Source organism: Triturus cristatus, chromosome 9, assembly GCF_964204655.1.
Source record: "Triturus cristatus chromosome 9, aTriCri1.1, whole genome shotgun sequence".
In the NCBI taxonomy this organism is placed as follows: domain Eukaryota; kingdom Metazoa; phylum Chordata; class Amphibia; order Caudata; family Salamandridae; genus Triturus; species Triturus cristatus.
Genome location: NC_140592.1, coordinates 522,951,000 through 522,978,538, shown reverse-complemented (window position 1 = coordinate 522,978,538; position 27,539 = coordinate 522,951,000). Strand labels below are relative to the sequence as shown.

Here is a 27,539-nt window from a genome sequence, read left to right as displayed (position 1 = left end):
CATTCCTGACCGACAGATTACGATGTTGGATTCCAACAGCCTTTCTGACTCGGTCTGTCCGACACTAAAAGGCTATTGGAAACTGACTTTCGGGGCCCCTATCAGGCCCCCCTTCGTCCTGAGTCCTCCGGTTTGGGGTCAAGGGTTACCCAAGGGACCCCCCTGTAAAACCATACACAGTGTGGCAGGCACCATAGGGTGCCCGTGACAGGGTGCAAGGTTTCCACAGACACCCATTTTCTCCATAGGAGCTTGTGTTGCCGGTCGGAACACAGGCTCTCATTGAAGTCAATGGGAGTGCTTCCGAACGGTGTTCAGAAGCATCATAATTTGTCCTGCAGTACCGCTGACCGCAAGTCAGTCGAACCGAATCCGGCAAGGAGTCTGGTGGTTTAGTTTCTGACTGACATCAAAATGAGGCCCTAAGTGTTAAAAGTGATGTCTAAAATTGCTTAAAAGTAATTTAGGTATATTTCATAACATGTCTTGTTACATTAAGTTTTTAAAAAGTTCTTAAAATATGATAAAATTAAATTATAAAACATGTACTACTTTTGCATATTTTTTACGATGCTAAATTGTACATATTTATACTTTAAACATTTTGAAAGTTTTAATTTAATTTAACATTATTTCCTATGGGATTTTCATTTAAGTCCCTAATTCCATTTATTTCTATGGGAGGAAGCTACAGTTCCATTGGTTGGTCATGTGTGATGCTGTACTCACTTCAGCTCTGAGTTACAGTAATTTATTACCATTGTGGGTCTCTTTTTTGCTGAAGTAACTTTAGAGGTACCGTTTTTGAACAGCAATGGGCTTACTCTTCTGTGGGCTGGTTCACGTCCCTTCCTAAGCCCTTCCCTGACCCTCCCATAACCCTTCCTTACCTTCCTTACCTTCCTATCCCCCTCCACTTAGTAGTAAGTATTCCCCATTTTCCAGCCACTCTTCCGTCTCCCTCCTACATTTACTCCAAAAATGTATCCTTATGGGTCGGGTGACTGCACACTCAGGATGAAGCCCTCCTCACAATAAAAGATAGGCGAGGTGAAGGAGTAAACTCTATTTAGATTAGTGAATATCATTTTGTAGTACTAAGAAATGTACTACAAAATGCATTTTGTGAATAGGCCCCCAAATATGTTTAATTCTGACAGCCTCCGCCCTCCCAGGAGCTAGTTCTCCTTTCCGCCTTCCTTCTCAAGAAGTTGTCTCAAAGTGAAATGTAACTATTAGGAATTTATTAGAGATGTCTCTGGGGCGCTCTCTGACCTGCCCTAATAGCTCTTCAATATTGTACTACGATTTGAAATACTCTGTCAATCTAGCCCAAACCGTGATACCAACCTCCTTCCCTCTCCTGGTCCCCTCTGCCCCCATAATGTCTCCTTTTCTCCCTTCTTTACTCCTTATATGCATAAGGCTGATCACCCATAAAGCGCTGCTGCTCTGTCTAGTGGGATACATTGTCTTGGGGGAATACCCTTTTCATTCACAAGGGTCTTTGTTCATTGCCTCTGCTTTATGTCCTTCCAACTACTCTCCCTGTCCCACTTTTTCCCACTCACTTCTTCTGTGCTTTGAGATATTCTGTGGTGGCTTGAAGAACTATACGAATAAGCAAAATATCATCTTATCACACTTAAAGCTACTGGCTGAAGTTTCTTAACACAAAAATTCTCCCTCTCTCTGTCTCACTTGCAGTCCCTCTCACTGTGTCTGTCTTTCTCTTTTTCTGTGCCTCTTTCTCTAGATGCCTCTCTGGGCTACCCCCTGGTGAGCTGTACTAAGTGACAGGATGGAAATCAAAGGAGTCATTCAGGGGAGTTTGACCATAAATAAGCAATCTTTACTGTCCTTCTCTCTATCATCCTCTGCCAACATTACTCTGCTCTCTACCAAAAGTTCCATTGCACCATACCAAAACCGCTTAGCATTTCCCTCACGTTATCCATCTCCTCTTAGCCATTCGTCTTATCACACCCTGTCCATAGTCTTCTTCCCTCTTCAATACTTTCCTATCCTCCATCACATAATGCTCCTCTCATGCCTACTACACCCTTATTTTCCAACCTACAGCTTTTTAGCACACTTTCTTATTGGTCTTTGGCCCTTGCTGAATGATTATAAACAGCGTTTGCAAAGGGCACGCTTACCGAAGATGTCCTGGCACCGAATTACAAAAGTGAACCTAAATAGTACACTTTGAGCGGCTTCTTAAATGCAAGGTGATCAGACGTGGTATGCAGGACCAGGAGAGAGGTAGTGAGAAGGGCCTTGGAGGACAATCACATGGTACATAAAGGGGCATAGTGACAGAATGTGCTCTGGAGGTATCTGGGGCCATTGCCATTGACTGCCACATGAACCAAGCACAACCCCTGGACTCAATCCACTTTTCAATCACAAGGCAGAGTAGTTTAAAGAGCTGCATGGAGGCAAGAATGTGCTTATGAAAGCCACAAAGGAAGCAAGCCACTGCATTCTGAATAACCTGTAGATATGAATGTTGAGGAGCGCTAGCAACATAATATTTATATAAATTATTTTCTAAAGCATGCGATTATCTAAAGTCAAATAAATGCCAGTCAACAGGAAGAATGTGGTCGATAGTGACTGAGTCTTCATGAGCTATGATAGCATCCAGGATTGAGCCTCTTTTTTGGGTATGTTCTGTGCAGTGTTGGGTAAGGTTGTTGTTGCATAGAAGTTTGTACAGAGATTTGATCAGAGAGTTATTTTCCTCATTTCAATGCAGGTTGAGGTCACCTAGAATTATGTTGTTGGAGTCCGAGAGTGAGCAGTGGGTTATCAGGTCGAAAAGGTGTTCTCCGAATGAGGGGGTGTTGCCTGGTGGGTGGTGGAGGAGGTGGCAGTATATCGTTTTGTTGTCGATCGTTTTAATGGTGGAGGTTAGATATTCGAAAGAGTCATATTTGAAGGAGTCAATTTCCGTTACGGAGATGTTGCTCTTGTGGATGATTGCAATACCCCCGCCTTGATAGTTTTTTCTGTCTTTATTGATGATAGAGAAGCCCGGGGGCACAAAAATATCAATGATTGGGGAGGAGGAGTCACTCAACCAAGTTTCCATGATGAATGTGATGTCAATGTCATGTGTGAGGATGGTTACTGCCAGTTCTGTTGCGTGTTTGGTAGCCGATCTGCAGTTTATGAGCATGCAGTTGGTCGTCCCGTTGTTGCTGAGTTTCTTCATTCGGGGGGCCATGGGGATATTAGTAAGTAAGGCTGGAGGCCTCTGCGTTCTAGGTGGGGTGCGGTCTCTTCCAAATCCAGTGATCACCTGGAGCTGAGGATGACAATAGAACATGTGTCGTAAGATTTGGCAAGATCGGTCGCCTCTCTCATGGACATTGCGGCACTTGCTCTTTTGGGTCTCTGAGGTTGGTTCAAGAAGGGGGTTGTGTTCCAGCTGTGCCTTTGAGCGTTGGGAGTGCTTGTGTGTTTAGCGTTGGTAACTGTGGGTGTAGGGTGTGTGCGTTGGGTGGGCTCCAGAGATGTGGTGACTGTCCTGGTGACAATGCCATTAGTGATCCGAAAAGCAAGTCACTTGTCACAGGCTCCCTATATGTGGCCTGGTTAGTTATTGCAGATGTGTCAACTTGCTAGTGTATAAAACCATATGCAAGAGATGTTTGCACTGCACGCATCCTGAACAGATGTATTGCTGATGTCAATGCGTTGTGTTTAATTCTCTGAGTTACATCACCTCCCTGTATCACAATAGATACGCGTTATTACATGTCATATCAAATTAGAACAAGAAGACTTTCTAAAAAAAAACGCAGAGTTAAGTTAAGGAAAAACAGGGTGCCCTATTTTAATATTAATACTGCTTGCTTCATCTGACTTAACAAAGAGACAGATGTCAGTTGAAAATGAACCTCTTGAGTAAAGGCAACTCCATGATTTTAAAAAAAGGTCTGGAAAAACCCACTGAGTTCACATAACGCAAGTGAAGTGCAGAGCTCGGCTGCCCACAAACCTTCCCATATAGGCCTCACCCTGCAGGCTTTCTGCATTTATCATTACCCCCTGGGGATGGACTGGGCATCAGGACCCTTCAGAGAGCTGTGAAACTGTGAAGGTCCTAGGAGAGAGACACAATGCTAGTGTGGTAGTGATTCTTCAAATTGTCTGCATCTGCAAAACAACTGTAGCGCTGGGCAGCACATCCCCTGCTAGAGGAGGGGTGGAAGGGTGAGGGAGGGCCTGGGACAGTGATAAAAGAACCAGTGGCAGAAATCACATGAAGGCCTGGCTTGTTTTTGGCTCAAGGGTACAAGGAACCTCGAGCTGAGCCAGAGCCAGGCATCCGGCTCCAGCCTGGCTCAAGCCTTCAGTGGATCATTCATCTCTATTTTTGAAACACTTACAAAAATTGCACTTTTTCAGGCCGGCTTGAAGGGGTTAATGTAATGTATATGTTCCATTATTTGCCCAAGACAATTGCAAAGTTCTTTTTGTAACCTTAGTTCAAATTAAAACAATGGGAATTGGCCACAGCTGCTGTTTTTTTTTTCACCATTGTGCATTCCAGTGTTCACAAACTACAAAATGATTTGTGAGCACATACAATCTGATGGCTGTTGCAGGCGGCTAACGTTGTTCCACCTGCCATTAAGTGATGCAGGAAATCCTGGACCGATTCGTGAATTATACTCACGGACACGTTGCAGTGGGCAGTGTTAGAGGGGGATCTGAGGAAGCCCCATACTCACCTTTACTGTGTCGATCGGGTGGCCCACAACCAGTCCCAGAGCACCTGGGAAAGAGAGAGAAGGGGTGAGATATTTAGAACTCCGCTCTCACTACCTTAAACATTATCAGTAGACCATAGGAACAGAGGAGCATACATGAGTAGAATAATAGAATTATCTAATAGTACAGCTCTTAGAAACAAGATGTTCTCCGTCAGGTGCAGTTTCCCACAGAAAAACTATGAATTTTTTGGCATTCAACACTTATATTTGCAGCAGACTGTGATTATGGCCTAATGTCGGTGGAAGCTAAAAAACACTGGGTGACCTGTTCTTCATCTTTGTTTTCTTTATGTGTTGAGCACAAATGGTTTGGCAGATGTGATAGTTAACGTTAGCCTCGTGTGTATTACTAAAAAGCAGAATATACAATGCAAGTTTATTGCATGGGTCAAACGGACAGGGTTTAATAACTGCCAATTAAGTTTATTTTGTCCACTCAATTATGCTGGGGTCCCAATTTCCTGGTACACAAGATGTTGAATGACCTTTGACTAGGGTGGCCACCTCATTCCAGGTCATTCCAGGCACTGTTTCCTGTCCAGAACCTTTCCCTACAAATCAGTGTTTTCATGTGTGGTAGTCTAGTTAGCTCCATGAAAGTAATACAAGACTATAACATCCAGAATTCATTAGGCTATCATACAAAAGTCCAAGGAGCAACATTTTATCCGAAATGGACTGGAGGGAAGTGCTCACCCTACCTTTGACAAATAAGAGCAATTTAGGGAAAAAAGCTTCTAATTCTCAAAAAAGCACTCATAAATATACTTGATACATTTGAAGCTAATCTTGGATTTTTGGGGAAAATTTACAGAGAATTCCAGGAGTACCACGGGCAAGCTGTGACTGTCACGTGTTTCCAGGAATGCCCACATGCATATATAGCTATGCATGCTTACATCTAGCAAAGGGACATTTGCACATGAATATATTCAATGCATTTTTCACTTTACAGCGTTTCCCACAGCCACAAAACCAATTGTGAAAGGGTTACCGCCTCATTTCCATCATGACGTGTACCTGAATAAATCTCCTACCTTATCCAGGATAATATATATATATATGTGCTAAATATATGCAAATACTGGCAACATTGTTTGTGGGTGTTCACCTACTTATGCTTGCACCCAAGTCCTGAACTCGCACGCCCCTACTGCAAACAGATTTGCATTCATGCGAAATCCCACCATACTGAAATCATATCCATTTAGGAGTGCATGTTCACTTTTGGGTTCACACAAATGATTAAAAATGTTTGCACAAATTCAACTTAGCTGCATACATATTTTGTGAATCCCGTTCAAAAATTATTTCTGGACAAGATGACTATCCTCAAGGCATGGACCCAAACCAAGTGGCTATCGTTTACTTGGAAAACTTGCATCCTATGAAAAAATTCTCCTGCATTTTCAAAGGTGTCAAAAATGTAAAAATGTTGTATTGGAGTTGTCCCTTTGTAGAACGAGCGGACACACTTTTTTTTTTTGATTAAGCGTGTTTTTCTGTCATGACAGATAGTTCCTAGCACAACTTGTTCTTACCAATTTCACAAATCATACATAAAATGGGATTTGGCTCTACCCCGATCATTATTATTCTCTCACATCATGTCAATAGATGTTTGTGTATTATTCAACCACCTCCACCCTCTGTCCCCACGAAGGAGTGCTTTCATTGCAATGAATGAGAAACTATTACCCCCAGGTCCCTCCTGTCCTCGTCCCATTCATGACAAAGTGGAGATAACCATCTCCCAACAGAAAAAAGAGCAGAGGAATGCTGGGACCCTAACCCCAACCCCTCCAACTGGGAGTACATAAGGAGTACTTATCGAGCATTCCGCCTGTTCTTTTTTTCTGTCTTCGACAGGAATGGGACAAGGTGCTGGGGCTGCTTCTGCTGGGTTTGAATGGCAGTTTTCATTGGTGCCACGTTTGGCTGTCTGGCTGTTCTGGACAGGGTGTGTGCTGTTCAGCCTCCCGACCTGCCTGGCTTGCTGGGAGGCTTGGTTTTCCGGCTGGGTCTTGGAGTGCATGTCGGCCGGCCCTTTGCGGCTGATGCGCCTGCCTCCCGGTCGTTTCCAGGTTAGGGGCGCGACTTCCTCAGGCCTGGTCGGCTGGTTGTCGCTGCTCGCTCAATGGTCATCTCCTATGGTTCCTGCTGCCCTGGTGTGGTTGTTGGTGGTTTGCCTTGGGCTGGCTGTGGTCAGTGGGATGGGGGCCTTGTTTGGAGTCTGCCGGCCCCTCCTCCCTGGTGAGTACCGCATAGCGGATTTCCACTTTATTCTGCTGCGTGCTGTAGTTCTTTCCAGTCTCCGCACATTTTGATTACAGAGTCACACCTGCTGGCCTTCTGCTGCCGACCTCGGTGCATTGGGTGCTTCGAGGCATGTCTAGTGCTCTCCCCGTGTCCTGGTGTCTGTCCTTTACTGCTGCTCCTTGCACTCGTGCATCGGCGCTCGTGCTGGAGTGTGGGTGCTGGACTCCGGTGTCCACCGGCTTCTTCTTCTTTGGTCCTGCTGCCCTGTGGGTGCTCTCCTTGGCCGTGGTTGTGGCGCGAGGTTTGTTATGCTGCCTTTTGCACTTTGTTTGCTGTGTGTCTCCATAACCTGGTGGTTATGGTCGCAGCCTCTTCCTCCGAAGGTGGTTCTCTTCCTTCTGCATGTTGGCAGACTTGCCTTCTGGTAGTGCCATGTTTTGCAGGAGCGGTTCCTGGCGATGCTGGGGTTTGGACCCGGGGCCTTTTGCATGCTAAGCTAGTGCTCTGCCTTGCGTTGCATCCCCACTTCTGCCCTGAGGCTTGAGTTTTACCGTTGGCTCTCCATTTATGTTTCGCTACCTGTGATTGTGTGTGCTGCATGGTTTTGGTGGTGTAGTGTCATTGTTACCTCTCGTTTGGCCTATACTACTCTGTGAGCCTGTGTGCCTCTGCTTTGGGGTCATTTACCCATCCTTCGGGGGCAGCTGTGGATTGCAGCTGGCTGTAGTGGGCTTTCCTGCTGTGGTGCCTGGGCCGATGGGGTGTTCTCGCTCACTGCACCTGCTCTCGTCTGGGCTCTGTGGTTGCTGACTGGTTGGGTGTTCCTGATGCCCCTGTTGCTTGGGTATGGCGCTTTGTTCTCTTTTGCACCTATTTTTCTGTCCTCCAGCCCTTCCTCCCTGGTGGCCTTTTTTTCTGGTCTGCTGTCGGAGGTTGTGCTGGATTGGGGATGGTTCCTTCTTGGGCCTGGGGCCATCCCGCCATGTTCGTGTCTGTTCCCCTCTCTGGAATCTGTGGATGTCCTCCTGGGGATCCCCCACCTGCGGTGGCGTCTTTGTTTGGTGTTTTTCTTGCTTTTACCCTTTGTTGGCCTGCCTTGGGGAGTTTGGTTGGGTCAGGCCTGGTTGGTCCCTGGTTTGGGGTGCGCCGGGGTCTGGCCCATGCTGTGGGCTTTTGTTTTGCCTCTGATGGACCGTTTGGCATGTGGTTTGTCTTGCCCTGCGGCCATGTGTCCTGCTGTCTTCCTGCTCTGTGGTTCGGCTGGTTTGGGCATGGTTCCTTCCTGGTTTAGTGTCTGCCTGGGGTTCCTGGCGCTGTCTGCAGGGGGTTGGACCGGTTGCTTTGGGCTGGCTGTGTTGTTGGGTTTGTGCCAGCTCGGGGGTGTGTCCCTCCTGGCATTTTTCTATCTCTACCCTCTTGCTTGGTCTGTCCATGGGGGGGTGGGCTGGTTCCCCTTCGTTGGGTCCCGGTCCTTGCAGGGGTGGGGTGGTTCTGTTGTTTGTGGCCTACGCCCAGGGTTCTTGACCTATGCCGTGTCTCCTGTCTTCCCTGTATGGCCTCCTTGGGCACGCTCCTGTTGTCGGTGCCGGTCAGTGCACGTTCCCGCTGCCCCTGCCATCTCTTCCTCTCCTCCCCTCTCTGGGGTGCAGTCGTGTGGGGTGTGTCTTGCAGCGCTGGGTGTCTGCTCGCCTTGCTGCTGGGGTTCCCGGTGCCTTCCAGTGTAGTTCATGCGGGTTTTTGTACCTCGGGCGTCTTGGTTCCCTCCTGTTCCTGGGCTGTTGTCCCTCTGCAGGCGGCTCTGTTTTCTGTCGTCTTGGCCTCCTGCTCTCCTCCGTCTTGTTGTGTGTTGCTGGTTGGCCTGCATGGGGCTGTTCCTGTGCTTTGTCTTGTGGTCTCTGCTCCCTCGTGGGGGGGTGGGGGCTGTTGTCTTTCGTGTCTTGTTGCCGCTCCGCCCTGAACACGCCTGATCTCGTCTGCTCTCTGTAGTTCTGTGGGGTTGGGCCTGGGCTACTGTGCTCAGCTCCTGGTTTGGTTCTGGCGATTTTTTTGGGGGGCGTTGCTGTTCTGTTCTCGGCCCTTGCTGGTCCGGGCCCGTGGGCTGTTGCCTTGTTTGGGTTTTTTGGCCCCGAAGGTCCAGTGCTACTGGGGTCGGGGGGTGGTCTCTGCCAGCCTCTCTGCCCTTGGCTTTGCACTGCCTGGTCCTTCCCCATGTGCGAGTTGGGCTCTTCTGTCCTCCTGCCCTGCCAGATTGCTTGGCATGGGCCCTGTCTTCCCGGTTTTTGTGGCCTTGCTTGTGGCTGGCCCTAGGGGTTCTGCCCTCCTCTGGGGTGTGCTGGGCCTTGACTTTAGTGTGCCTGTGCGGTCTGCTTGGCTTCCGCCCTGGCTTTGTTGCCTCTGTGGCCTGTCTGGCTTGGGACTGTGGCTGTTACCCGGTCCCGCCCCTTCTGAGCCTGTGTGGGTTCCATGTTGGTGGCTGACGGTCTTAGCTGGCCTGTCTGTGGTTCGGTTGGCTGGCTGCTCGGTCCCTGTAGGGGCGTTTCTTGTGTCTCCTGTCGGCCCCCAGGTTTCCGGTTGGGGTGTCCTTCTGGGGGTGTTTTGTTTGGGGCGGCGTTTTGCCTGTTGCGCCTCTTTGTTGTTTGGGCTGCTCGGGTCTTGGTGGCCTTGGGGGTTTGCCTCGCCCTCCCCTTCTGTTCTGTCCTTACCTCTCCGGCCCCTGGTCTGGTTCGGTCCGGGGTCTGGTGGTTTCCACTTCTTGGCCTTTCCTATGGTTGGGCTCTATTGCTGGCCTTGTTCCTGGTGGGCTGTTGGGGCTTCCCGGAGTTCTGGTCCTTCCCCTGTCCTTCCGGTTCGGTTGGGGCTGGGGTTTGGTTCCCTGGTACTGCTGGTTGGTCTTCGGAGGCTGGCTTTCTTTGGGTGATGTACCGGCTCCCTTTTGGCTCTGGGGCCTGCCTTGTGAGCTGCGTTCCGGTGGTTGTCAGGGTTTCCCGGCCTTCTGGTGTGGGCCTTTGCTTTGGTCTCTTTGCCTGTCCGTGGGCTCCCGCTTTGGTTCCTTCTCCTGTGCTGGGTGCTTGGCTGTTGTCCTGTGTCAGGTCTCATGTTTGGTGCTCGTCGTTCCTGCCCTGGGACTGGTCTTCCTCTGGGGGTTTCGGTGGCAGTGTCCTCTAGGCCCTCTGGGGGGCCGGTTCAGCCTGGGGGGGTGGTTGCTGTTTGATCCATGCTTCCCCTCAAACCTTTTCTGGTCTAGTATGTGTGGCCTTGCCCTTGTTTGGTTAGTGCCTTGCCTTGTTGGAGGGCCGATTTTCCCATTTCTTTTTGGTTGGGGGGGTTTGTCCTGTGGTTGACCCTTTCGCCCTTTCACCCTTCCTGCCTTTTGATCGGGGCTGTGGGTTCTTATTTTTCTTCCCCTTGTCTTCTGTTGGGGTTGTTTAGGTGTCTGTGCGGCTTTTGGGAGCTTCTCTTCCATTCAGGCTTTGTGCTCCCTCTTTCTGTTCGTTCTGCTACCTGTTCGTAGTGGTGCTGGGCTTGTTCCCCTTTTATTCGGTGGGCCCCTGTGTGTTGTATTTTTTTTCGAGTCCTCTGGGTCCCGGTTGGTTTGGCCCGGTTTCCCTCCTGGGGCTCTACCCTTGGGGGTCTCTGGGTGGGTGCCTCCTTTTTGCCCTTGGTTTCTTGGCCTTGTCGCCTTTGTGGCTTTCTTCCTACCGCTTGGTGGTTTGGGGTTTGCCTTTCTAGGGGCCTGGTGTTCTGCTTCTCATTTCTGTGCCGGGCTGCCTCCTTGCGGCCTTCGGCTTCCGTTGTCCCATTTTCTGGGCCTTGGTTGTGTCCCTGTTGGACTGTTCCTGGCTGGTTGGGAGTGTTTTGGGCTATTGTGTCTTCTTTTTGGTGTGGCCTCCTCACTGTCCTTCCATTTGCTGACTCCCTTTGGTGGTTTCTTGGTGGGTTCTCCTCCTTCCTTGGTGGTTTAGGGAGTTCCTGGTGTGTTTCCACTGCCCTCTGAGTGGTGGTTGTGCTTTTTTTGCATTGGCTTGTGTTGTGCAGGGGTTGCATCGTTTTGGTGTGGTTCTTTCCGGGCTTTCTGCCCTGCCTGTTTCCTGTGGTTCTCCTTTTTGCTTTCCTTGGTTACTGCTCTTGGGTTAGTTTCCTGGGTGTGTTTTGGAAAGCCGGGTTTCTGGCTTTGGTATTCTCCACTTTTGTTGTGAATGGGACGAAGACAGGAGGGTCCTGGGGGTAAAGTCCTATTACTTACCGGTAATCTTCATTACTCCTGGTCCCGTTGTCCTCGTCCCATTCATTACATCCACCCTCCCTCATGTACGGCCGGGCTTTATGTTGGGCTTGGTAGGTCAGGCGGAATGCTGGGTAAGTACTCCTCATGTACTCCCAGTGGGAGGGGTTGGGGTTAGGGTCCCAGCATTCCTCTGATCTTTTTTCTGTTGGGAGATGGTTATCACCACTTTGTCATGAATGGGAGGACAACGGGACCAGGAGTAATGAAGATTACCGGTACGTAATAGGGCATTTTACATCTGGAAAATCGAATCATAACAAATAAAGAGCATATAGAAAGCAATCCATTTATGTATTGCAATCGTTTTTTTAATGTTTTTGTCAGGATTCAGATGTGAACCACTAACACCATCATCTTTACTACCACCATCACTACCACCACCATTGCTACTATTATCAACAGTATTAACATCACCGCCTTTAACATCAAAATAAAAAAAAACACTTTCATTACCTTTACCACAAGCACCATTATTATGCAGATTACCATCACCATCACCAATACAACCTGTACTGTCACCACCATTCCCACCAATATCACTACAACCATTGTTATTACTTCCACCAATCCCTCCACCACCATTAACACAACATCACTTGAGAGTGCCTGTATTTGCATCTTTGCCACATGAAAGCCAGACCTGTTGATGTTGCCAGGGCCTGTTTTTGTTTTCCAGCCTTCTCAATGCAGTTCAATTTCGACCTGCAGCTGTTGTCTCTGATTTGTTAATTCCGGTGATGAGTACAGGTTACCGGTCATTGGCATAGTTGTGGATGTCCACATATAGTAACATTTTAATTGAAAATCTCAAATGATAGCCTTCACGAACAATGAAATATTCTGGGAGATAACACTAGTTAATTAAGATCTGGTGCTGGTGGAGTGGGAAAGAGGATAAGGCAATGCTAGCAAGCATTGCTTGGAGAGAGCAGAAGGGGGTCACTTGAGACAGGTTGGTCCATAAAGACAATAGTCCGCTTGACAGGGACACACAGAGGTACCCAGTCATGTGCTTCATTGTCAGCCATGGTTTTATAGCCATCCCTCGTGCCCCTCCACATAGCCATCAATAGGGTCGTAGCAACAAGTGATGGGGGGCGGGGGGCTGAATTTAATGGGCCAGGCCAGCCTCCAAATGACCAAGGTAGATGGCACCGTATTTCTATTAAACTCAGGTTATCGAAAGAAATAGCATTCACATTTGAATGCATACAGTTTTATCGAAAAAACATACTCGAATTCAGAATGTGAGCAATAAAAATGATTGTTTTATCCTGCTACATTTTCTGCTGTTCAAAGACAGAGGTGAAATGCCGGGCTACGTCCTCTGAAAATGTGCTGCCTTTACTTTTAACATGGAGATGTGATTTACTTTTCTTTCTCTGACAGCAAAGTGAGGGGATTTTGGAAAGTGAACTATGTGACAATCTCGCTGGGGTCCACATAGGACTGCTGGAAATATGTGGCAGGGAAAGCCCAAAATATGCAGCAAAGTTGACTAAATTGTGTGGCAAAAAAACACAAATTATGTGGCTTAATGCAGCACATTTTGTGATAGTATTACATCATTATTTTTTTAAACATTAGCACTATCTGAGCAAAAGTTTCACTTCATTAGTACTAGTTCCTCATCCAAAAGTAACTGCAAGGTGAGCAGTCAACATTTGTAAAGGACCTTCCACTGCACGACAGCACGTGTTGCAGTGTTTTTACTAACTTTTGATCCGTTTGAGATAGAAACAAAAAGCAGATTATGCAGCAGATGATGAAATATGTGGCAAATGCGACACATTTATAACTATGCAGGCTCATATAATTTCAGTGGCCCTGTGTACAGGGAGTGTGAAAAGAAAAACTGTAGGATGTCAATTTGCACCTAATCACGACAAGTGTAAATATCTGTAAAGTAACTGTACATATATTTTTTACATATATCACCAGTTGTGAACGCACAAATGAAGCACATTTTGTTTAGTAATATTGAAATGTGACAAAAGCAAGCATTTTATTAGGATCAATACAAAAGTTGTTAATGCACAAATGATAAATATTGTATTGTATGGTAAGGCAGCATATGTGTAGCACTTCTACCTCTGTGTGTGGCACTGAAGCGCTTACATACATTGGCCACAAGCTACACCACATAGGGTTCTGTGTGGTTGGAAAGGCATTGTCTTTGATTTGTGATTCTATGTGGGAACCGTTTCCATGTTGTGCATGATGACCACCAAAGCATGCTTATTGTGTTATTGGAGGCAGTGCGTAGCAGTGTAGTAGATGATAAAGTGTGAGAAACACAGACGTGTAGTTTACGGTTTTACAGTATGATGACCACTTTGAACAGACAGCTCTGCAGATCCCTCATGGTATTACTTATGATTATAGTCAGTTTAGCTGGTTACTGGTTGTCCAATCAGAAATGTTGTGCCTAGTTGTGGGCCTGAGCTGGCATGGTTGTAGGGAGTGAGTAGTGGAAAGATCCGCTAGGATGTGAATTGTTACTGTTATCGCATATCTGAGTGTCATTGTGAGATGTAGCGAAGTTGTCAAAGTGTATAGATATGTGGGACCTACAGTCGTGGACTCGATTAAAGTCCTTTGATTCACCCGAAGTGTGTGACAGATCTCTTTAGTTATTCCATACATATTAATACTGGTTATAAACAACTCTTGTTGCAGTCCTATGAGGATGTAAGAGGCGCAAGTTACACTTGGCAAGCCTTAACCTTTCAAATCTTTATTTCTATTCAAGGAATCATAAAAGAAATCATAAACATACAATCACAAAAAAAAAAAGAAATTACAATAATAAGAACATCTATAATCTAGAGTAGATACAGCAGCAGTTACAGGAGTATTTCAACATAAAAGAACCACAGAATGAAGAATTTTAAATTTCAATTCGATAAATAAATTCTTCTAATATTCCATGCAGCTGCTAGGTACTTGGTGATGGCAAATACGGTGGGGGGGGGATAAATCACTTTTCAGCAGCCTATAGGCATCTAAATGGTGCCTAAAACCCCAATTCCTACAAATAGGAATTATCCACTTTTTCCTAGACTTGGTGTACGAGGGACAAAAAAACAATAAATGAATATCGTCCTCTAGCTCGCAGGAGCAAGCAGGACAGTTTTTTAGAGTGGGCGGGTGCCATTTACTAGAGAGGGCTCTTATTGGGAGTGCATTATATCTCCATTGTAGAAATAATTTTCTCAAGGTGATAGGATTAATATCATCCAGCACTGTTTCCAGGTTGTAATAATCCTTCATAGTTAAGAAGGTGATGGTCATTGGTCCCAGTTTATCACTTACAAGGGATGCAGAGAGATTGTAGTTGTGATATAATGCAACCAATTCTTTGCGCGATATAGTTGCACAGGCCTCCAGAGGTTTTGTCCACAGGGTCAAAAGGCCCAACCTAGAAAGTTCGCCTTTGACGTACTTAAGCCATGGAATGTTGCATAGAGCTGGGTGTAGGTAGAGTTCCATAAGTTCGGAACGATAACTCAGGAGTTCAGGGGTTATCCAAAGGCGCCTCCAGAAAGTTAGGGGCTTCACACCAAGTTCCTCCTTTATTGGTCTCAAACCCATGTCGAGCCTTAGGGGAAGAAGCGGCGTACTTGTTGGAAGGGTAGCCAAGTTCCGTAAGAACTTGTTTTCTGTGGCGGTAATTTCCGGGGCACAATCAATGCCCCAGAGTTCGCCGCCATATGTTAAAGCCCCACGTGCCTGCATTTTATAGATTTCCAGAGGAGGACCGATAGGATGAGTCACGGATTGGCAAGCACATGCTGAGTATTATGGTATTAGAATTTGTCTGGGCCAGAAATGTCATTAATGAAATTTATTAAGTATATACTATCCTGGCAAACCATAGGTCAGCCCTCATTACCCTGCCTATCTAAAGTAGATTGCTGGATGGGTTGGTTCTAATTGGTGTATTGCAAGCTTAATATTGAGCTTGAAGGTGTGACTGCCTTTCAGGGTTCTGTTGCCAGAATGTGTGGTGGTTAGGTGTCTTGGAAATAGCCATGTTTTCAACTGTCCTCTGAAGTGTATGCTCCTGGATGCTTTGAACACTGGCTAGAAGTGAGTTCCAGGGCTTAGAGGCTTGTACTTAGAAAGCAGGGCCTCCTACAGATTGCTTATGGTAAGGTAGTGTGATGATAAGCGATGCAAGCCTCAAGCGCAGTGTCCTGCTTTGTTTTTTTCCCTTGAAATTAGCTTGTACGTATAACAATCCTTTTCCTTGGAGGCTCTGTGGACAATGCAAAGTGGCTTGAACGTTGCCCTTATTGCTATAGATCCATAAAGGAGTGGATGCAAGATTGGAGTTGTGTTCTCTTGGGTGAATGCAGAGAAGAAGTCTTTCAGTAGCATTTTGGATGAGTTGTATTTTGTGTATGATGAATACAGGTGCGCCAAGGAATTGGCTGTTGGCAAATTCAAACATGGAGATTAGGAGTGTGAGGATGGCTTGCAGTTTCTGGGTTTATCCAATGTATGGAAGGATGCAACATAGTGTTTTCATTGTGTGGAAGGCACTCAAATATAGGACTGAATCCATAGTTACCCTTAGGTTTCTGACTTCTCTTGATTTTTTGGAGGGACCTCATGTTCCTTAGGCCATATAGTGGTAGGCTGGTATATCTGTCATTATCCTCAGGCTGGAATCTCTGTCTTTGTGGAATTTAGTTTTAAATGGTTATTTGTCATCCATGTGTGTATTGGCCCAAAGGCAGTCATCAAGTTTTACACTGTAGAGGTCTTCCAGACCATCCATTTTTCAAATGATTTAGGTGTCATCTGCATAGGTGTGAGAGATGAGGTTGAATGATTTAATCAGGTTTGGTAACGGGGTTGGGTAGAATAATAGAGGGGATATGATAGACCCCTGAGGGATGCCTCGGTGTTGTGTGTGCGATGCTAATGTGAAAGGTGATACCAAAACTAGTTCAAAGTCACAGCTAAGAGGCCAAGAGTTCAATGGGCATTAGCTGAACTTCATTCTCAGCTTTCCCATATGGCATGTTAAATAAGAATTTGCAGTGTGAAAAGATTGCACAACTGTACAAGACATTGAGTCATGTTGTTTTTAAGCTAGCAACTTTCATGACCTTTCCTATTCCGGATTCATAAGTGGCTGTAACTACATAACCCTACGATCCATTCAGAAGCAATGTCCAATTAGGAAACACCAGATTGAAATGTGGTACAGTGCTTTGTATTTTGCTGGGGCAGAGTCATCACAAGTCAGGTATGTTTTACATTTGACTGACATTGCTACAGCCTACACTGGCCTGTTGTGGAATATAGCCTGGTGAGATAATGTGTCTGTTCTAGAGATTTTTATTTTGTTTTCAGCGGCCAGATAGTGTTTTTGTGTACTGTGCCTGCTGAAGGGGGCTGAAATTACCCTAACTAGCAGTAGTTTCAATCTGCAATGACCCAACATAGGCTGTCATGTCACAAAAGACTGCTATAATAGACTATCTATTAAGCCTGGGCAAAGCACTACGCTACGCTCGCGTAGTTTGCAAAGTTTGCGCTACTTCGCACTACGCGAATTGCACGTAGCACAGTGCAAACGCACGTACCATAGCATAGCGTAGTGCAGCGGTCATTTTTTGCTTGCTCGCGGTCCTCAACGTCAAGTTGGCGACCGCGTGCAAGCAAAATGACATCCCGCCGAGACTTTTTCCTCGTTTGATCAGCAACATAAAGTTGCCGATCGCGAGCGTGGAAAAAAACACCACCCGGCAAGATTCTCAATGCGGGGAGGTCAGGTTTCTCATTGTGAGTGGTTGCGTATACTCGCGATGAGAAACTACCAGTCCGCGTTGAGAAAGCTGCCGCTCGAGTAAAAATCTACTCGAGCGGCAGAAAACTACAGCTCGCACTGTGCAAGATGCCGTTTTCAATTATTGCACAGTGCCGGATGCTTGTCCGCACTGTGCAATCATTGAAAACGGCATCTTGCACAGTGCGAACAGGGTCCTACGCAGTTCGCGAAGTGCTACGCATAGCTCGCGTAGTGCAAAGTGCACTTTGCGTAGCTACGCGTAGCGCTACTTCGCGAACTACGCCCAGGATTACTATCTATCTTTCAATATTGGTGTCATATCTAGATAATCCTGCCAGGGCCAACACGATGAGGATTCATCTCCTTGAACCCAATATGGTTGGAAACATATAATCAGGGCAGACTGAAAACATTTGTATTGTAATTGACATCTGTAAACAGGCTTGCAGAACATCGAATAACATTTTCTGATTTTTATATATTGTAATGTAGGATATGTATAGTATGAATCTGCTTTTTGAAATGTATTGGCTCCTTTGAAATTCAGCTTTATCTTTATCTCTTTTATGGTCATAATTTTTTATGCCGAATAAAGATTATTATTATTATAATGGGCATAGCAAATATCTTGCTCTTATGAGGGCCAATGTAATCAATGTCAGTCAGTCAAAAAATCTGTATTCAACCAGATACTGGTCATAAACGCACACAAGATAAATACAAAGTTCATAGTCAGTACTGATAAAATAAAAACGGCATATATAGTCAATAAAAGATTTTTAACAAATCTAAAATCACAACAACAAGGGTATCACGATTTGCACAAAAAAGATTTTACATTGCATAAGATTTCTTGAGTGTCATAGCAGGAATTATATAATTGGGTGTTGCATGACAAATTTCTGGAGAGGCCAAGGATTGAAAATATTCGACTTCCTCTTTGTATAAAATAAAATGCCAATGCAAAAGAATTGGGCATGGGAATCGAACCCTTATCGAGCCATTCAATGTGCAAAATAGCATAAAGTGCACAGTGGATTGAGTGGAAGCAGCATCACATGGACACTTCACACCTAAGACAACCCAAGAACAAGACAGGGGAAAGGCAACTAGATGATGAATTACATTAAATCTTAGCCTTGTCAAATAGAATCTGTGCTGCGGGTTACCCATCCAGGTTAAATAAGATTCTGTTCCAGGAGCGTTAAGAATTTGCATACATTAATAGTTGCACTTGAGGTGAGAATCTTTTCAATTCTGATCTCTTCTCTATACGAGGCAAAATCACTTTAACCCTTCCTTTTGTCTGGAGACCTATGCCTTCTGGAGAATTGAAATGGACACTCGGACCAAAGTGATAAAAAACCTTTTTAACATAGGCCAGCCATGGAATAACAATCACGTTATCTAAATTCAAATAGTCCTTCAGAACTTCCCTAGAGAAGCCAGCCCGGGCCGCTCCATAATTTTACCCATAGCAATACAGGAGCTATACCAATAAAGTCTTCTAAAAATCCCATCCCTAATTCTGCATGCATGATGAACCTTTAGGTGGATTTGGGTAGTGCTAAAAGTCTACATAAAAACAAATGTTCTACTATTTGTACCATTCCTGGAACTGCATAACCCCACAATCCTGCCCCAAGGAGCCAAGAGATAGGCCCTTGCTTCTGTACAGTTGAATCATCTCCCTGATCGGTTTATGCCGCAGTTTTTTCTCAAACCTCTAGATCATTTCACCAGTTACCCCCGTCTTTTGGGATCTCTGGCTAAGTAAACTTTCCCAGGACCCGTTAGTGTCAATCAGGTGGCCTAGATATTTAAAAGAGGATAACTTTTCTATTGGACTCCTTCCAATATTAAAACGCTTGGTCTTTGTACTTTTGGGGCCACAGGTCATTATAAATGATTTTTGATAATTTACCTTAAGATTTACTTTACTCATAAACTTGTTAAAAACACTTAAAAAACTTTGAAGGCTTGTTGCAGTTAACCCCAAGAGAACTGCATCATCCGCGTACAAAAGAACCAGGACTACATGAGAACCGATTTGCGGTATGTCTTTGCTACGAGCCCCTAAAGAAATGCTGAGGGAGTTACTAAAGAATAAAAGCAAAGAGAGAGCCAAGATGCATCTCTGCCCCACTCCTCTATTCATCCTTATAGGTTTTGTACTAACACCTAACAGTGTATAACACACTTTAATGGTTGTGTCCCAGTGCACACGCTTAACAAGGTCCAGCAAGGAGGAATCCATGTCCGCTTATTCCATTAAAACCCACAATTTCTTCCAGTCAACTAGGTCAAAGGCACAGGAGAGGTCCATAAATGTCATGTGAAGGGCACCTCTCCTGGCTTTGACATACTTCCCTGAAATAAGATTAAAATTGAGGGCCTGCTCTGCCGTCTCTAAACTGGGGTGAAAACCATATTGAAAAGGTGAAAAAAATGCATTGGTCTCTGCCCAGTTGTCCAGTTTTTCCAGCATAACCCACCCAACAATCTTGACTGTACTATCTATTAATGAAATTTGGAGGTAGTAAGCAGGCAAATTCCGGTCACCCTTTTTAAAAATTGGAATAATTATAACCTCACTCCAGGACTCAACTAAATTGCCCCGAACTGCTGCCCTCAAGACATTCACTAAAAGAGGGGCCCAAAAGTCAATGTTGAGTTTAAAGAGATCTATTGGAACCCCATCAAGGCCTGGAGCCTTACCACTCGCTGTGGTATGGATGGCTGCCGCAACAGAGGGAAGACTTATAAGGTTGGCTCGCCAGTCCTCCTTTATTAGCAGGGGATCAGGACTCATAGCATTAATATGGGTAATTTCTTTGAAGACTTGGTCCTGTGAGGCTGTGGCTGTATTTCTCTGCATCTTTCCTGCCGACCTCGCAGCACCCGCTCCGCGGGTGCTGCTTCGTGATCTGGGGCAGAGGCACTTTTGACGGCTAGAAGGAGCCGAGTTCCGTGGGCTCCTACAGGAAGCTTGCATCAGGGCTGCGAGCGTTGCAGGGACTCCATCTCCCAGGAGCCCCTGCCTGACCTAGAGACATCACCTGGTCCGCTCTCCCTGCTGCTCCGCCCACAGCCCGTAATCCTCCCTACTTATTGGATACAGCATCCCGCTGCGCGGGAGCGCGCGGGAGCGTCGCCGGGCGAAGCCCGGGCCAAGGGCGGGCCCGTTTGTGCCCGTTCGTGACCGATCTTGTCCGGTCCGGGCCCCCCCTCTTGCTTCTGCTGCTACATTTTGCTATCTCTAGCATGGGGAGATGTCTTGTCGTGAAACCAGGAGCAAGTCATCCCTAGCTGGAGCGGCCATTTCTGGAGGTATGGAGAAATTTTTGATTAGAGCTAATACCCTCATTGACACTGATATAAACGTTCTTGAGAAGCGTTTATCAAAGGAATTATCGGCCTTCAAAAGATCTTCCCTTGGTACTTTGGCTAATGCTAAAACCCCCGAACGACCTACAGAGTCTACTAACAATGTTGCGATGGGCCCTTTTTCAACATCTACTGTGACCAACTTGGCGTCACTTGATCTGGATATTTTGGTTAACGAAATTCTCCCAGAAATTGATATGGTCCTTGATACTAATGTGCCCACTCCCTCAGACTCCGTTGTCACTTGTGATACTATACTAAATGGAGTTATTGAAGGGGTCGCAACTAAATGTAAAAGGCCGTATAACTCGAAACCTGGTGGCAAATCTAAACCAGCCAAACATAAACATGATACCACCAACCCCACATCAGGCCTTTCTCAACACATACCTAGTTTGGACCTCTCTTTAGAAACTTTGGGAGCCCTCTTCAAATCCCTTTTATTCCCCCTAGAGTCTAAATTGGAACGCATAGAACTCCGTCTTACCAACATTGAGAAAACCTCTGCTGCTATATTAGCTACTAGATCCCCCAAGTCCAATACTTCTTCAAACCCCCAAATCACTCTTACTAACCTAGGTAATCTAGGCCCCTCCTTAGTGAATGATGCCGCTCCCCCTTTGCGTCCCCCAACGGGCAATCTAGCCCCGATTCAAAATAGCAACTCTAACATTCCCCCTTTGCTACCTGCAGGTCCAGTTCAATCTATGACCACTACTAACGGGGCCACAACTAATGGCCACATAGCTTCCCCACCCCCTGATAAGATTGTCCCTAGACCATGTAGGCCTGACCTGCCCCCTGAAGCTAACCGCTTCATGGTAGTCCTGGCCGGTGTTCCTCCCTTAGAAGTTGGAGAAGCCAAGAATTTTCAATCTCTTAAAAATAAAGTCATTAAATGGCTGAACTGGAATAGACCCCTCCCGGGCCACCGTCATAATGAAATCATCTTGGTTAGAAGGGTACCTTGGCTGGGTAAAACTAGAAAGACTATAATCGGGGACTGTATCATGGTGAGCTTTAGAGACCCCAGAACAGTCTCGCACATATGTGCCGGGTTTAATAGATCCTTCGATTCCACCATCCAGACGCTGCCAGTGTCTTTTTTTCTTTACCCCTATCCACTTGCACCATGATCAAGGCCGAGATAATTGGACGAGGGTTGAGCGGAGGGGTAGATTCCGTGGGTATGAAGCAAGACCGGCCCTGTTGTCTCCGGAGACTCCTTTCTGTGATTTTAACCGATTTAATTGTCTTAACGGTTTAGATGGAGTAGACTGACTATCCACATTATATTTCCCATTTTGCATCCCCCCTGCTACTGGTAATAGTTTAATAGCAGTTATGGGTAAAAGTATATCTATCGATCCAGCCCCCGTAATGCCCCTTACCCCTACCCCTGCACATTTACTATCCCAGGGAGTTGACCCCTCTGCCCCACCCCACCTTCTTGTATCTACGGTCTCCCCTGTTGTTATCAGGCCATCACTGGGATTTACTAGTATACCGGAGGTTATTGAACTAGCTCCATGTACCCCCGGCTTCAAATTTGCTAGCCGGAATATTGCTGGCTGGAGCCGGCAAAAGTCGTCCTTGGGCTGGAGCGAAATTCTTTCCCAGTTTGATGTCTTATGTTTACAAGAGACCTGGGTAACAACTGATATCATCCTTGATGGATTTGTGTCATATAACAACCCGGCACAAAGGTCCAATATGGGCAGGGCTAAAGGGGGGCTAGTAACCCTACTTTCTGTGAACCTCCCTGTTCGTGTGAAATCGCACCAGACTGTGGGTTTTCACTCGCAAATTTTAAGCATGGATCACAAAAGGGGCCATGTAACCCTGCTGATTAACCACTATTAACAATTTGTTTGATACTACAAATACCTCAGTTTTGGATGAGTTGGATGTAGCAGTGAGAAACATCTGCAAAGGCATCCATAAACCTCTTGATATCATCTGGGGAGGGGATTTTAATATTCGTACTTGCCCCCACTCTTTCACCAAAGTTTGCGGGTACGACGGGGATAATGGGGAAAAACGGGCACATTTTATACACTCACCATATGGCGACTCCCTCAACTCCTTTATGCTTAAACTGGATCTATTGATACATTCCCCGGCTGCAGACCATGAGGGTAACCCTGTACCGACTTTTGTAGGAATGAACTTGGCTTCTGTTATTGACCATTTATTAGTTTCTGTTCATATTGTTCCATTTTGTATGGTTCCTATTGTTGTAGATTTTGGAAGTAGCGACCATAATGCCATCACCATGTCGATTTCTATTTGGAGGTTTCCGGTTAACATCCAGCGTATGATAGTAGAAGACTTAACCCCCTGTAGGCAGAATGGTATTCGTATCAAATGGCGTGTGGATAATTCCGAGAAGCTGCAGCATAAAATTGTAGAAATGGGGTCTGTAGCGATACTCAAATGTTTGGACTCAGAGGCTTCCCCCCAGTGCATTATAGCTGATTTTGTGGAATTGGGTACCATCATAAAAAGATCCCTCACCATCACCAAAGGCTTAACGAAGAAGGCAGCTACCGGTTGGTTTGATAATGCGTGTACCAAATCCCTCCAAGAACTTAAGCGGGCACTTTCTAAACAACCCAGAGACAGGGAGGCCATTATATACCTCAGGCTGTTATACAAAAAGCACCTAACACGTAGAAAACAAGAGCTAAGGGAGCTTGCCTGGGACGATTTGACTAAAGCAGCAGTATTGCGTGACAGTAAGCTCTTTTAGAATACGGTCAATAGCCCTTTTCTTGTAAAGGAAGAATTCCCTATATTATCAGCACAGGTTAGCGAAGATAATTAGGTATTATATTTTACAGAAATCTTTGACTCGGCTAGGGAGGACTGTGCTAGCCTTTCTACCGCCCTGTATGAACCTAAGCTATCCCTGGGTATTACCCTTCAAGAGGTGGAAATAGCCATCAGCCAGAGCAAAGGGGGGAAGGCACCGGGACCATATGGGGTCCCGGTTGACCTGTATAAATCCAACCCTGCACTTTGGAGCCCGCTCCTGACCCAGGTGTTCAACGCATCAGTTAGGGATAGTACACCATCCACCTGGAGTGAATCCATAATTCTACCGATCTATAAGAAGGGAGATAGAGGAGAGGCTAAGAACTACCGCCCTATCTCCCTTCTGGATTCCTCACTCAAGAATATGAGCAGGGTCCTACTGGTGCGATTGGAGGAATGGGCGGAGGAAAATAAAATTCTAGCTGAATCTCAATATGGCTTCCGTAAGGGTCTTGGGACAACAGAGCAGTGTATTAATATCGATCTTATCATCGGGAAATACACTAAAGCGAAACAGGGCTCTTTATTTCTCTGTTTCGCTGACCTCTCAAGTGCCTTTGACCTAGTGGATCATACTTTGTTATGTTCCACTATACTGGGAATGGGAGCCCCCCCGGCAATAATATATTTCCTGGCCAGACTTTATAATAAGCTATCAGCCCAGATCCGCTTTGGCCAGGCCTGGGAATGTACAAGGAAAATCAGGGTCAATTCAGGCATAAGGCAAGGCTGTGTGTTGGCCCCATTGCTTTTCTCCCTTTTTATAAACTCCATGGAGTCCGAATTGAAGAGGGTACATGCAGACTCCCCACAGGTTGGTGGTCACCCTGTCCCGGTCCTGCTATATGCAGATGACACGGTTCTACTCTCGCGTACTCCGAATGGACTCCAAAACCTTATAAATTATTTTTACGACTTTATCAAGGGGAGAAAACTAAAAATAAATAACTCTAAGACCTTCATTATGGCCTGCAGGAAACGGATGAAACCATTTCATTTTAATAATCATAGAATTGAGGTAGCGGACAAATTCTGTTATCTTGGCATAACTTTTAATAATAGAAGAACTTGGGCACCTGAAATTTTAAATGTGAATGCCAAGATGGGCAAAAGCTCCTCTCGAGTATTCCGCTTTGCATTCAAATTAGGCAGTCGTCGCATCCCTGACATGTTAAACATCTATAGGCATAGATGTGTATCTATTGCCTTATACGGTTCAGGTATATGGGGCTACTGTAAACACAGGGATCTACAAGTTACAGAGAACCAGTTCCTTAAAAGACTCCTTTGCCTTCCCTCCTCGGCATCTACTGAACTAAGTCATAGAGAGGTGGGCCTTGATTATCTTACAGATCTAACGGGATTGAGACCTCTTATGGCTTGGAGTTCAATTTAGGCTAAGGATGAGACAGGATTTACCAGGCAAATCATTTTAGACTGTCTTCGGTTGGATAATGTCCGTAAGATCCCCTGGTTAAATTATGTTTCATCTTCCCACAGTGACATTTTTAATCTTGACATTTTTGATGAGCCCCTGAGCGCTGTCACTATACCTAAAAAGGAGCTTAAAAACGTTTTTCTAGGGACCAAATCTAACCTGCGTAGTGTTCAATGTAGCCTCTCGTCAACCCATGTTTTTTACCACTCTAACATGTCGGTTGTCTCGGGCTTGCCTATGTATTTAAAAGCCATTACCAAACAATCTCACCAGTTTGTTCTCACTAGGTTGAGATTAGGCATTGCCCATAACCTGGTGGCCTTTCCACAGATGAAAATTTATAGCACAACACCTTGCCCTTGTGACGGCTCAACTGAGCAAAGCACATTGCACTTTATGCTTATTTGCCCTTTTTATCTGCATCTTCGTCTTTACTATCTCAAACCTGTTTTTAAGAAATACTTTGTGTTCACTACTGCCCAAGCGATGAAACTGTTATTTGGACTTGATATGTTGGACATTTGTTTTTTTACCGCTACCTTTATATTAAAATCTGTCTCCCATAGGAAAAGCCTGGTGTTCTAACCGTGGTTTTTTCTATAAACATTAGATTGTCTGGCCGACATACTTGATGCCATTTAAGCTGCTTCGTTTACTGTAATATCTGATGTATGTTCTGTATTTTATTCTGTATTTTAACAATGTATGCTTTTATGATTGTTTTTTAATAATCGAATAAAGCTTTGAAATTTGAATTTGGGTAATTCACTATTGATCCGGATAAAAAACTGTTGAGAAATGATTAAACCAGTTCTGTTCAAGGATGAGACACTCAATACCATTGAGGGGAATTATCCATAAAAAAGAGCTGGTTAATAACCTCCCAGAATAATCTGGTGTTTCTCAAACTGGCTTCTTTTTCTAAGTCCTCTCAGGCCTTGGTTCTGATCTTGTGTCTCCTCTTTTCTAGGGTTAGCCTAAAAAAAATTCCTGGCCACCCTGATGTCCTCTATATTTCAGGGAACTTTATTAGTAGTTTGTTTTAATATTTTGAATGCTGCTGTACTTTTAGGACTAAACCAAGAGGTAGTAGGGCATTCTTTTGGTGACTTGGTTGTTTACAGTTCAGCAGCCACAAATGTGCACATTTTTGTAAAACCCTTCAAAAACTTCTCTGGGACAATGTCCAATGAGAGACAGCAAGTGATCTCATTAAAAGCCTCACTGGTCAGGTTGTTAAAAAAAGATTAATAGCCCTCCAGTTAATTCAAACCCCTTTGTTTGCTGAATAATTGGCAAGAATCTTAATAGTTTCCGGTATACCTGCTGAAAAACTGAACTCAAAACAAAGAAATGGGGTTGTGAACACAAAATGGAAATGGGCAGACGTCATACTGCAAAAGTTGATCTGCAAGGTCATCTGTTAATAACAGAAAATCTATGGTGCTCGCCTTGCCTCTACCTGTGAACGTGGGATGGCATAAATCTCCCTGAGGGCAATAGTCTGAGGATAAAAATAAATTCTGAGTTAAAATTAACTGGTCTAGGGTTTTCCCATAGGCTGAATGGGAAAAATGATTCATAGCATCCCCCTGTAAGTTTGAAAATCCACATATGCAATTCCCACTTTAATGACATTTAGTAATAATAAAAATCCCCCGCCTATATGATTGAACTGTCACTGTTCCACTGTCCATCCACAGAGTCTGACATTAGCCTCCCCAATTCTTGTACAATCTCTATCGGTTGTGTAGTAAAATCATTGCAATAAAAATTCACTACAACCACATGTAACAGGTGTCTTACTTGATGCTATGACTTTCACCGACAGATTTTTAACGGCACATGAAACTAAAATAGCCAAACCTCAATTTCCCCTCCCTGCAGATGACGGGATAGCTTGGGAGCAATATGATTTACATCCATTGATAGCAATAGGATCTACAGCCCAAGTTTCCTGACAACACACAATATCATAGTTTTGGAGGTATGCCAGCCAGTCATCATTATTAGATTTATTCTGAAACCCAACAGTGTTCCATGAAAGGAACTGGAAACCTCACCCACTCACGACATTGATCTTTACTTTATTTGAAGTGCACTTAGATGGAGCTAAAGGGCACTATAATTGGGGGCTCCCGTTGGTTAAAAAAACCTCCATTTGACTAATCTGCTTCGGGCGTCAATCATTTTCTGTGAGCCCTGATAATGGTTCAAATCACTTGAGGTGGGCCAAGTTCACCATGGATGGCAAATTTTGTGGGGATATATTCCTTTGGTTACACTGAATGTTAAAAGAAAAAACAGGTGGAGGTGGATTAAAAAACCCTAATGGGTGAGCCCTTAACTTGCTGAAAATTGGGTTAGCAAAATTCAGGAGGGACAGGAAAATATGTACGCACTCTGGGTCCTTAAGGCTTAAAACTACCCTATTTACTCTATGGGCCATAATAATGTTATCGGCAGTGGCTAATTCACAGTCTGTATTCCTCCTACACCAATATTTATTAATAAGACTTTGGCAACCTCCTACACCAATATTTGTGAATAAGACCTTGGAAGGATTCCTGCGTGCTTTCTAGGGAGTGAGGGACTCCCACTAAAACCATTGTGCATGGAGTACACTCTGGTGGTAAATGCAGACTATCAAGGGTGCCTAAAAACAGGGGCGTAATCCCCAGGCTGGATCTATCACTGCCAATTTGAGGAAAGCCTGGCGTGACACTCATCCCGTCATTTGGTATCCTTTATTTGCTGGCA

At 45.2% G+C, this 27,539-nt stretch overlaps 1 protein-coding gene across 5 annotated transcripts in view; it reads right to left on the bottom strand.

Annotated features, from left to right (window-relative positions):
* The window catches only part of SLC25A45 (solute carrier family 25 member 45), a 227,318-nt gene that overhangs the window by 101,147 nt on the left and 98,632 nt on the right, over positions 1–27,539 (bottom strand). For all 5 annotated transcript variants that reach the window (XR_014968647.1, XM_085625507.1, XM_085625509.1 and 2 more), the window contains exon 3: positions 4,746–4,789. Coding sequence is in view for 4 of the 5 variants with exons in the window: in XM_085625507.1 (XP_085481633.1) it covers positions 4,746–4,789 (44 nt within the window). In the remaining variant the exon portion in view is untranslated. The remainder of the gene's footprint in view (positions 1–4,745; positions 4,790–27,539) is intronic.